At 37.0% G+C, this 11,635-nt stretch overlaps 2 protein-coding genes and 1 pseudogene across 4 annotated transcripts in view; 2 read left to right on the top strand and 1 right to left on the bottom strand.

Annotated features, from left to right (window-relative positions):
* LOC132177173 (methylthioribose kinase-like) overlaps positions 1-9,432 on the bottom strand; it is a 22,562-nt gene extending 13,130 nt beyond the window's left edge. Inside the window, exons 1-6 of one of the 3 annotated variants that reach the window (XM_059589411.1) lie at positions 9,123-9,432; positions 8,252-8,561; positions 7,447-7,621; positions 7,147-7,348; positions 5,555-5,769; positions 4,787-5,163 (exon numbers count right to left, since the gene is read on the bottom strand). In XM_059589411.1, the coding sequence (XP_059445394.1) occupies positions 4,995-5,163; positions 5,555-5,769; positions 7,147-7,348; positions 7,447-7,621; positions 8,252-8,561; positions 9,123-9,308 (1,257 nt within the window). In that variant the 5' untranslated portion in view covers positions 9,309-9,432 and the 3' untranslated portion in view covers positions 4,787-4,994. Of the gene's footprint in view, positions 1-4,786; positions 5,164-5,554; positions 5,770-7,146; positions 7,349-7,446; positions 7,622-8,251; positions 8,620-9,122 lie in introns of those variants that run through there. The other 2 variants (XM_059589413.1, XM_059589412.1) reach the window with 2 other exon arrangements.
* On the top strand, positions 2,209-2,892 carry LOC132177108 (uncharacterized). The gene has a single exon (XM_059589328.1). The coding sequence runs from the start codon at positions 2,209-2,211 to the stop codon at positions 2,890-2,892; it is 684 nt and encodes a 227-aa protein (XP_059445311.1).
* Positions 9,433-10,428: 996 nt separating the features above from the next.
* LOC132177252 (histone deacetylase 19-like) lies at positions 10,429-11,635 on the top strand (annotated as a pseudogene).

Below are 11,635 nucleotides of genomic sequence, written 5' to 3'. Positions count from 1 at the left end.
AAAAAAAAAAAGGAGAAGAGAAGATCGAAGAAGAGAAGCTGAAGAAAAAAAAAAAGGAGAAGAGAAAAAGATCGAAGAAGAGAGATTTTTGATTTGAAGAAGCTCTGATTTGGTTTATTTTGATTTGATTTGAGAAATTTTTATTTTTGATTTGAAGAGAAGAAGATTGAAGAAGGATAAGGTTTATTTATTGATTTGGGTTTTTGATTTTTTGAAGATTTTTTGGATTTGGGTTTTTGAAAATGGAGGAAAGAAGAGAGAGAGAGAAAGAGAGAGAGAGAGTGAAAATGGAGGAAAGAAGAGAGAGAGAGAGAGAGAGAGAGTGAAAATGGAGGAAGGAAGAGATCTTGCTGGGGAAGAAGAAACGTACTATTCAAGAATTAAAAAAATATTTTTAATTGAAAAAAAAAAAAAAAAAAAAACCAGAAAAAATTTATTAAAAAAATATATTATTTTTTTAATAATTTTTAAATTTCTGACGTGCCAATTTTGACACATCAGAAATTTAACACGTCATAAATTTTTCGTTTCTGACACCCATAATTTTAACGTCTGAGACACATCAAAATCGACCCGTCATAAGGATTTTCTGATCTGACACGTCAGAAAATGTAAGTCAGCAAAAATTTTGTTTTTTGTAATGTATATATATGCATGAAGTGCCCAAGGGCCGAAGACGAGGAACCCGGTCACGAAATAAAAATTGTCACATAAACAAATTAATATAGGTTGTATTTGTATTAATACCGGTTGGAATATTAGTCCTTTCACACCAATTGAAGGAAAGATGAAACGGCATTAATATTCAACCAAAATAAAAATTAAAAATAAGCCGAAACTTTACAAAACTCTTTTAATTTTTATTATTTTTGCAATTATCTTTTTAAAGTTCAAAATCTTCTAATTTAGTATATCAAACTCAAAGATTCAGGGTTGATCAAAATTTAATGCAACCAGATACACCAATTTTTTAAATCTCTTTTTCGAGCCCCGTGTTTTTAGCCGGTGTTAAATTTTGGACTTCTTTCGTGAGGTGTCTTCTTATGCCAAAAGCCCCGGTATTTTGGCACTTTTGTAAAGGGAAATACTAGGTACTCCACAAAAGAAGTCCAAACAGCTAAAAACATGGAGCTCAAGAGATTTAATAAATTGGTGTATCTGGATTATATAGAGCACCATTTGTCCTGTTCCTTTTGTCACTTTGATTATTTGAATTTACTAGAGCCGGCCGGTCATTAGACTTCACTTAATAATTTGTCCAACTCTTCTAATCAGGACAATTACTAAACGGTTCCTAATTAATTAGGATGGGAATTAGAATTGGAACCTACCGTTCTGGCGTTTTTTTATTTGGGTTTTTCTGAAATGTGAATCAATTCATATTCGTCTCATTAATTAAGTGGAATACCTTTTTTAGTCTCCATTAATTAATCAAAAAACAAAAATAAACAACAAATGATATAATAATTAAATCATGTGTTTTTCCTTTTTTCCTTTTTTTTTTAATCTTAATTAACGTAATATCCACAACAAGGAAATAAAAATAGTCTTATCCATTCTATTCCGGCCGTTCGATTCTTTCTTGATTTATTTCATTTATTTTCTATTGTCCTCTTTTAATTAAGTCTCCTTTCGTAAATTCCCAAACACACTCATCCATTATCAATTGTGTGAAAACAGTTTGGTTTTTGTTGTTAAAAAACATTAAAACAGAAACAGAAACCAAACTGTCTTCACGCAAATTATGTTTCGCTTATTTGGCTCCCCACTCTTTTGTGTATGAAGTAAACGTGGCCTTTGGATCCTCTACTCTCTCTTCCATTCGAATCAGCAACGTGGCCTTCCAAACTGCTCAGTTTTCTAGATAAACTCAGCCTTTTCGTGTTGATGATCAGGAGAAACTTAATTTCCTAGCTCAAATTAATTGGCCAAGCAAAAAACTCATATTAATTAATGGACCTTTAATTCAAAACTTAAATCATATACGTACCAGAAAAGAAATAGATCAGAAAATTAGTAGTAAGAATTACCACCTTTGAAAATTCATTAGTATTAAAAAAATGAAAAGAAACTTTTAAATGCTCATTTTAATTTGCAAGTAGTGCGAGCACCACCTTGCAATTTACTCGAAAGTCTAAACTCTCTATAAATCATAGACCACCTCTGCATTTCCTGAGCAAAAACAACTAGCACTACAGCTAGCCTACAATGGCTCACCGCATGATGTTTTTCCTCTCTTTCCTTGTAACCCTAGCAGCCATTGAAGGCATTCATGCAGTTGACTACGTAGTCACCAACACCGCCAGGAACACTTCTGGCGGGATTCGCTTCGACAAATATATTGGATGCGCATACGGTAAGGAAACATTGATTTCTGCCACGGAATTCATATGGAGGCTTTTCCGGGAAAATGATTGTGCGGACAGAAAGAATGTGCAGAAAGTGAGTTTGTTTATCGATGACATGGATGGAGTTGCATATGCTAGCAACAACGAGATCCATGTTAGCGCAAGATATCTCAATGGCTACTCGGGGGATTTGAAAAGGGAATTCACAGGGGTTATTTACCATGAAACGACACATATTTGGCAGTGGGATGGAAAAGGGTTGACTCCTGGAGGATTGATTGAAGGAATTGCTGATTTCGTGAGGTTGAAGGCAGGGTATGCCCCGAGCCACTGGGTGCAGGCTGGGAAAGGTTATAAATGGGACCATGGCTATGATGTTACGGCTCGGTTTTTGGACTATTGCAATAGTCTTAGAAATGGGTTCGTGGCTGATTTGAATAAGAAATTGAAGAGTTCTTATAATTCTACTTTTTTTGTTGAGCTGCTCGGGAAGTCTGTTGATCAGCTTTGGAGTGAATACAAAGCAAAGTATGGGAATATTTAAAGGGTTCTAGTTAAGAGCTTATTAATTAATATGATCGTAAAATGTTGTATCTTGCATTATCATCTAAATAAATTCGCTTAATTAGATGATTGCTTTATAATGCCTTTCCTAGTACTACATAGCTTCTTTTTGAATTTTTTTTTTTTTTGATGAATAAGGAATTTCATTGAAAAACAACCAATCCAAACTACAAAGATATTCCAATTACAAGCCTTCTAAAAAGGCCAAAAGCTTAGCCACGCAGGGCTTCAAGCATACTCCAAGCAAGCCAAATGCATACAACATACAATTTGGCAAACCAGCACTACCAAAAGAAAACTAAAACAGGACTGCTCTACAAAGAAAACAAACAGAAACCAAACCTGCAGAAAACAACCACGCAAGGTCTAAAACCAAATAACAAAACAAAACAACTGCAGAGACACTACTCAACACCATTAGCAACACTAAAAAAAACCTCTCCAAAAAGGAGACCAACCTTCAAGAAGAAGAGCAAGGCAGAAAAAGAACAACAAGCCTGCACAGAAACTATAACAGCAAGTTAGCAGGCAGATTCCACAAAGAAGCGATACCCAGATTCTCTCTAGTCCTTGGAAACTTTCCCTTCCCAGCAAGTTTTGACCTCACCTCCCAAGTTATCTTCTTCAAAAGCTGCTCCTCAGTGCTAGGTTGACCAAAATGTTTTAGCTCATTCCTAGTGCACCATAAATTTTAGATAACAGAACCTAGAACCAATCTGCAAAGAAAACCTTTAAGAGACTTGTTCATCCAATCTTGAAATCCTATCTGCAGAATCTCATCCCAAATAACTGGAGAATTGTCCACTCCACATCGAGCCATACAAAATTTCCAAATTCGATAGCTAAAACTACATTCAAAGAACAAATGCCCCCTACTTTCAACTTGATTATGACAAAACAGACACTTAATATCACCTTGAAACCCCCATTTAAGCAACCTCTCACCTGTTACAAGTCTATCTTGTATAGCAAGCCACAAAATGAAAGCATGCTTGGGAATGGCATATGAGCACCAAACCAATTTCCACTAGGCAATCTTCTCTTTCTTCTCTCTAAGCAGCTCCCAAGTTTTTGAACTAACATATATTCCCTTCCTAGATGCAGTCCACAAAGGCTTATCATAAGGAGCAAACCTAATCTCAGGAAGCCTAGCTTGGATTTCAACCAAAGCATCAGATCTGGCTGGTCTCCAATGCCATTCTTTTTGAATTTTCTAATTAATGGATTTTTTTTTTTTTTTTTTTTTTAAATCAAATGCAACTAAGGAAATCAAATGCTGCTACACCAAATATATATATATATATAAGGACAACAAGATCCAACTAACTTGGCCTTCTCCAAATGGATCTATCTTGATAAAGCCTACCTAAGTCTACATGACCATAACTTATAAATATACATATATTCGTAAAACATATATAATATTGTTAATTAGTATACATACCCTAAACCATATTATTCATAATTGAAAGGGTTCACGTGCATGTGTACATTCAGACCCGATGGAGGAACAAGATATATCAAAAATTACATTTTTAAATCACATATTTTTAAATCGTTATTTTGAAACTGCACCTTTTGAAATGGCAAATCCAAACCAACCTTTAGTATGAGGACTGCATATTCATGCTGACATGGGTAGCCCCCAACATGTTTAAGCAGATACAGATGGTGTCTTAAGAAAAAGAACAGTCTGATTCATTTAATGGTTAATAAAACCTTCAGTATATAGCTACCTAAATACAAAAGCTCTCTGGCTCCCTAATAAGCATTTTAACAAAACAATTCAGAAGACTGATCAACAAGTCCAACCACCACTTTCATGTGCAGGGGAGAATGGATAAACATAATTCACAGCACTGAAGCAACGAAGATAACACCAAGAAAATTAAATCTTATTTCGTGTTAACATTGTACATTGGATAGACATAGCATAAGAGTTCATTCTAAACAAACATGTTTTCGATCTTTATAAGTAATCGAAATTCATGAGCACACCCAAGTACACATGAAGTATATAAAAGAAACACCAAAATATTAGGAAACTCTTTACTGGAAAACCCAAAATATTCAAGTAAACTATCACTGGAGTTTTCGAATGGCTAAAACAACTTCAGTAATGGCCTGGAATTTTCTCCTTTCCTTGAGAAGCAGCTTTGCCATTTCAAGAGCCCGGCGTTCACATTCTGCTCGTTTGCTAGCATCAGTGATTGATTCAAAATCCTCAACATGTGCCACTCCAACAATTCTCCTGTCAATCAGAATATGCCACAAAAGAAACATTAGTTATAGGATTTAAAATCAAAATATATTAGAATATGGTTATTAAATCTGATGGCACATATTATATTAAAGAAAGCATTCTTCTATTCAGAAGGGGAAATGACCTTTATCCCAGTTGATTGGTGAAACAGTCTGGCAAATGATTATATATATATATGGTGACACAGCTTGTTAAAAATGCTAAATTAGCATTTACGGTCTTCAAGAGATGCACAAAACCCAGTGCATTAAGAATGTAAATTCTAAACGGTGAATATGGTTAACGTTTCAAAAGGAGTGGAAAGAATAATTATTGAAAAATTTACACCCAGATACGCAACATAGAGTGAAACATAAGAATCTGTAATCGGTTTTGTTACCTTATCATTTTGGCAGCACCAAATCCAAGGGTGTCATGGAACAAATCCTCCATAAATTTCTTTTGTACAAGCCGCTGAAGCTCAGGATTGTTATATATTGCGGGAAGATATGCCTCACCAGAACCATCCTTGTGCTCATCCCAAAGTGCAATCAACTTCTTGTGGAAAAGATTCCATGTCTCTTCAATTGTCCTCAAAATCCACTCCTTATATGTCTGCACAATAATGTGAATATCAGAGATGACTCTTAACAGTAAATTAAGAACAAGAAGTAATAAGTAAAAAACTCCAAGCCAGGCTATAAGTCATGCTTTCCATACAAGGAAACTGCAACGGATAGTTTCATAAGAAACAAGCAAATGCAAAGAACTTCACCAAAAGAAGAAGATATTACAGCAAAAGAGTCAAAGCATCATACAAATCAGGAATCATCTCTTTCCAACAGCCCAGCCATTTATTATCAACTCGTGATCACAAGTTCTGCATGCTATCTTTGATTACAAACCACAATAACGTTCAGATCAAATCTTTTAACTTCACTAGTATTGGCTTAAATGCATTTCATATTTCTGCAATTTTCTTCTACGGTTCTCTTCAAGTGACAATTTTGTCTCCTTCAACTTGAACACCCACAACTCATTACCTAGAGCTAGAGCCTAGAACAGCAGATGCTTATGCTGACATAACTCCAGTTGTTGACACTAGATAAGTAGGCCAGAAGAAAATGGACCAAATGCAAGGTACTTCTAAGCTGCATATTGATGAACAAACTAACAAGGACCATATTCAATGATCGAATTGCTAAAGATATATCAAATAATATTAATTAGATAAGCAGTAAGGTTTTCAAAACACAGCATACAAATAAAAATAACTCTTGTAGGTAGACAAATTTCCAGATAATAGTCCAGCAAGAATAAAAATCTACTAGAAAGCACAGATATACTACCAATGCAACTGGAGACATAGAAAAAAATAATAATAATAAATAAAAAAATAAAAAGGAATATATATATATATAGCAGGTAAATGACACTATTTAAAAGAAATAAGGAAGATCAAAGCTATCATATGCAACCAAGATTTTCTTCAAAATATATCCCAAGAAAAACATTGCAGTGACATAAAAGACTAAGACACAAAACCTAAAACATCTTCGGCTCCAATTCTTTCGACATAAAATTGTTGATTGACAACATTTTTCATTTAAAGTAACATTTGATGTTTGTTTGGCAGAGTGAAGTAATTTTGATTGTAATCTCATTCACAGAGTCCTTTAGGAGTAAAATGGCTTATGGATATATTGGTCACAAAATAAAGGGGTCTCCCCTCATAAGAAGCATCATTTCCAATGTTCCCCAGTATATCCTCCTCTCTTATCCGGCATTTTGGGGACACTAATTGGTAAATTGTCAACATATTTTCAAAGTTCAACAAGGAAGAGAAAACACATTTGGAAAATCATTATCTTTCATGTAAATTATTTTACTAAATTAGCCATTACACCATCAAATATCTTAAAGTGAAACAAATGGATTCATAAAATAACAAGTATAAAAATAAAGACAGGCAATTATTAGATCAGGACATACTTTTCTGTCATTTACTTGATTAGCATGTCCATCTTGTGCAAAAAATGCCAAAATCAAGTTTCCAAGAAATGCTCCAATGTCAAAACCCATAGGCCCATAAAATGCAAATTCTGGATCTATAACTTGAGTTGACTCATGAGTAACCATGACAGAACCAGTGTGGAGATCACCATGTATAAGAGCCTGAGATCTTTCACAGAACCTAGAGGAAAGGCAACTCTTCAACATCATAAGACACTAGACATCATAGAACTGCTACATTTTATAAAGAAGAAAACAACAACAAAGAAAGGACAATACTTAGATTTCAACTCAGCAACTTCAAGCTTCAAAACATTATCCTCCCGAACAGCCTCAGCATCACGATCAAGATAAGGGGAAGTGCAACGGTTGTATTGAGAAACCTTGTAAGGGTCAGAAAAAACAACCTGCTCAGTGAGCCTGCATAACTCTACGTTCCCACAAAATTCAGCAACTGCATATAGCAACTGCATCAGTCAGACTACAACATAAAAACCATATAAATATGCATGACCGTTACAAGTAGAGAACCAATAAAACTCATCTAATCATGATGGACAATCATGCTCTGAATACACACTCATCAAAACCAAAATATAGAAGTTGTAGAAAATAAATTCATGGTAAGGGCAAACAGGTAAAAAGCAAATAAGCAAATAAGCAAATCAGGACAAGTTGTGATAACTTTTCCAGACTAAAGTTCAGGCTAACCTCTAGACGACCTAATCTTACACACCTAGGCTGAAACACAAAATGGGGAAGAGGGAACAAGACTCTTCTCACCCCCAATCAGTCTTAAAGCAACCCAGTTAATGGGATTCAAAACCCAAATACATAAATGCATCAGCACCTCCAAAACATCAAGTTAAACATTAACGTGAATGTTACTTTGCAAATGTAAATCGTACTTAGTCGCAATTATAGATATCCTGGAAAGACATAGTCATATTGTTAAATAAAGACTCCTAACATAGAAAATAAACAAATATAGAACATTGCAAATCCAACATAAACATAAAGTACGCATTCTGAGTACAACACTTCAGTGGCAAAATATGAAATAGAAAATATAGATATCACATACCAGCACGTTTGTGCTCCGTGGTGGAACGGTAAAGGAGGGATGTAAAATAAAGAGTCCTTGCCATGTATTCCGAGATGTGTTCTGTCAACAAGGGGTACTCGGTCCCAGCAATCAACCCTTTTCTCAGAATTATATGTGGAGGCTCCAAGTACCGCATGCCAATCAAAGACATAGTACGATCAAAATGATAAACTTCAGGCACATGCTCAGGACTAAATCGACCATGCTCTCTCAGTGCCAGTGCCTCAAAATATGCCCGTTCCTTTGTCATCGGCCAAGATTCCCCTATACATCGTATGTATGGGAGGGCCTGAAGAATCACACAACCAAGTGCTAAACCGTAACTCATGGAAGGGTCCAGGTACATACTTTGACAGTAACAAAACACCATGAATTTAGCTAGCAACCAGGCTCTATACATGTTTTGAGAATGTGTGAGAATTTTTTGATTGTAAGAGTTATTTCAGTTTCTTAAAGTTCATTAACATTGGAATACATTAACCATAAGAATATGCTACATTTTTTGTCTTCTGGAATTCAATATGTTTCCCAAGAGTAAATTACTTTCACATCTCAACGTTGTTGTTCAAATTCCTTTTGGTTCTGCTTCTCAAATTGGAAAATAACCCATTTCCAAGATTAGAAAAAGAAAAATGAAATGCAACAAAACAACACCCAAGTCGAACAAACTAAACCATTCCTCAATCCGCACATAACATGTTACAGCATACTATTACTTGCTATTGTACCCAAAATATCCAAATAATCTACCAAATTCTAAATCAACAGTAAGCATGCACATCATGACCAACAAAATGCTCGCCTATCCATAACCCAAAAAACAGATCAAATTTTTGGAAAAAATGAACACCTGCTTGATGACGAAAGAGCCGCCCAGGGCGACAACGATGTAGACGAAATTGAGGTTGCCATCTCCGACCTCCTTGATCTTGATGTCGTCGAGGTTGCTGCCGAGCTTTGAGGAGAGGGCGGGCTCGGCCTTTATGTACTCGATCAGGGACTTCTCGTCCAGCGACCTGAACTCCGAAAAAGCCATTGTGGGGGGACAGTGGAACTTGGGGGTTTCTGACGAGGCGTGAGTCGTGACAGGCTGAGGAGAGTGGAGTGGACTTTGTTATGTGGGAGGAAAACACAAACAGAAATCAATGGTGCGGATTCGTTGAACCTGGACGTTTATAGGACTGGTCGAAAATGAGGAACATAACTTTAGTTAAAGTTATGCCTACTTGTCCAAATGCTATTTGTTCTTTGATGATTGAAGGAACCCGATACGGGCCCACTTAGGATAGAGTGGGCATTTTCTACAGGCCAATGAGCCCCACCCAAGGATGAGGGATATGAAAATTGAGGGGCTCAAGCTGAGAGCCTATGCCAAGGCAAAGTGGCCCACTAGGCCCATCACATTTTCTTGCCCAATTTTCCAGCCTCCTCCCTCTATGTAGCACCCTACCTCATTGACATACAATATTGCTTTTTTTTTGTTTCTTCGAACCAAACTTTCCAAGCTTGCTTAACTGTGAAATTCTAATGGGATCATGATCATCACGGCTTTAAAACGTATTGTTGTCATAAAAGGTGTAAGTATACATATAAGCACATTTTCATCTCCATACACAAGTGATGTGGAACATCACAATCACTCCTCTTAGGACCCAGCGTCCCCACTAGCGACCTTCATTGGATTAGCTCATTCTTGACGTCCCAACGAGTGTGCGCTAACGACACTCATGAGCTTTATGCATGCTCCCCCATTTCAGGCTGGACAATGTATTTGATACCATTTGTAACACCACACCTCATTGACATACAATATTGTTCGCTTTTGGCTCTCTCGAACCAGACTTCTTAGGAGGTCACTCATCTTCATGCTACTCTCGCATAAGCTCGCTTAATTGTGGAGTTATGATGGGATCATAACCATCATGGCTTTAAAACGCATTGTTGTAATGAAAGGTGTAAGTATACATATAAGCACATTTCCATCTCCATACCCAGGTGATGTGGGACGTCACACCCTCCCCTTCCAAGCCTCCTCCCCCTCCCCCAGGATTACAGCCTCCTCTTCCCCCAAGATTCCAGCCTCCCACAGTACCCTAGGATTCTAGCCTCCTCGATGGCTGAATGGATATTGTTGTTAAAATATATATGGAAATGTGATGGAAGTTTGTTGGATGCTCCAAACAAACTACTCCGTTAATGTTTCACTGGATATTGGATATAGGAAAGGGAAATACTACTCCCTTAATGTTTCACTGGATGATGGGATTGATGACAGGAGCTACCATTGTTTGTTCAAGCCAATAATTGGAAAGGTGATGGAAGTTTTTAGGCCTGGTTGGCTCCCCCGAACTAGACTTCTAAGGAGGTCACTCATCTTGATACTACTCTCGCATAGACTCGCTTAACTGCGAAGTTTTGATGGGATTATGACCATCATGGCTTTAAAACACGTTGTTGTCATAAAGGGTGTAAGTATGTATAAGAGCACATTTCTATCTTCATACCCAATTGATGTGGGACGTCAGACCCTCCCCCTCCAAGCCTCCTCCCCTCCTCGCCGGGATTCCAGCCCCCCTCCCCTAAGATTACAGCCTCCCCTTTCCCCACAATTCCAGCCTCCTCCCCCTTCCCCTCCCCCAGGATTCCAGCCTCCTCGATGGTTGGGTGGATACTGTTGTTAAAATATATATGGAAAGGTGATGGAAGTTTGTTGGATGCTTTAAACAAACTACTCCCTTAATGTTCCATGTGATATTGGATATGGGAAAGGGAAATACTACTCCCTTAATGTTCCACTGGATGATGTGATTGATGATGAGAGCTACAATTGTTTGTTCAAGCCAATAATTGGAAAGGTGATGGAAGTTTTTAGGCTTGGTGTCATGGTTCTCCAGTGTGGTGTTGACTCTTTATCTGGGGACAGACTAGGCTGCTTCAATCTTTCTATCAAAGGTCATGCATAATGTGTCAGATTTATGAGATTGTTCAATGTCCCACTATTGTTGTTGGGTGGTGGTGGTTATACCATTCGAAATGTTGCTCGGTGCTGGTGCTACGAAGCAGACAGGAGTTGCACTTGGAGTGGAAGCTGATAACAAGATGCCACAACATGAGAATTATGAGTATTTTGATCCAGATTATACTCTTCATGTTGCCCCAAATAACATGGAAAATAAGAATTCATGCCAATTATTGGATGATATACTGGCTATGCTTCTTGATAATCTCTCAAAGCTTCAGTATGCACCCAGTGTCCAATTCCAAGAAAGTCCTCATGATATTGAGCTTCCAGAGCGTGTTTTATATGTGGATATTGATATCCATCATGGGATGAAGCAGAGAGACATATGGGCTACATCTTGA

The sequence above is a fragment of the Corylus avellana genome, chromosome ca4, assembly GCF_901000735.1.
Source record: "Corylus avellana chromosome ca4, CavTom2PMs-1.0".
NCBI lineage: Eukaryota > Viridiplantae > Streptophyta > Magnoliopsida > Fagales > Betulaceae > Corylus > Corylus avellana.
The sequence above is the reverse complement of the archived record's forward strand: the minus strand, read 5'-3'. Positions and strand labels throughout refer to the sequence as shown.

Coding starts and splice junctions, on each gene's coding strand:
- LOC132177108 (XM_059589328.1), top strand. CDS start 2,209: ATGGCTCACCGCATGATGTTTTTCCTCTCTTTCCTTGTAACCCTAGCA.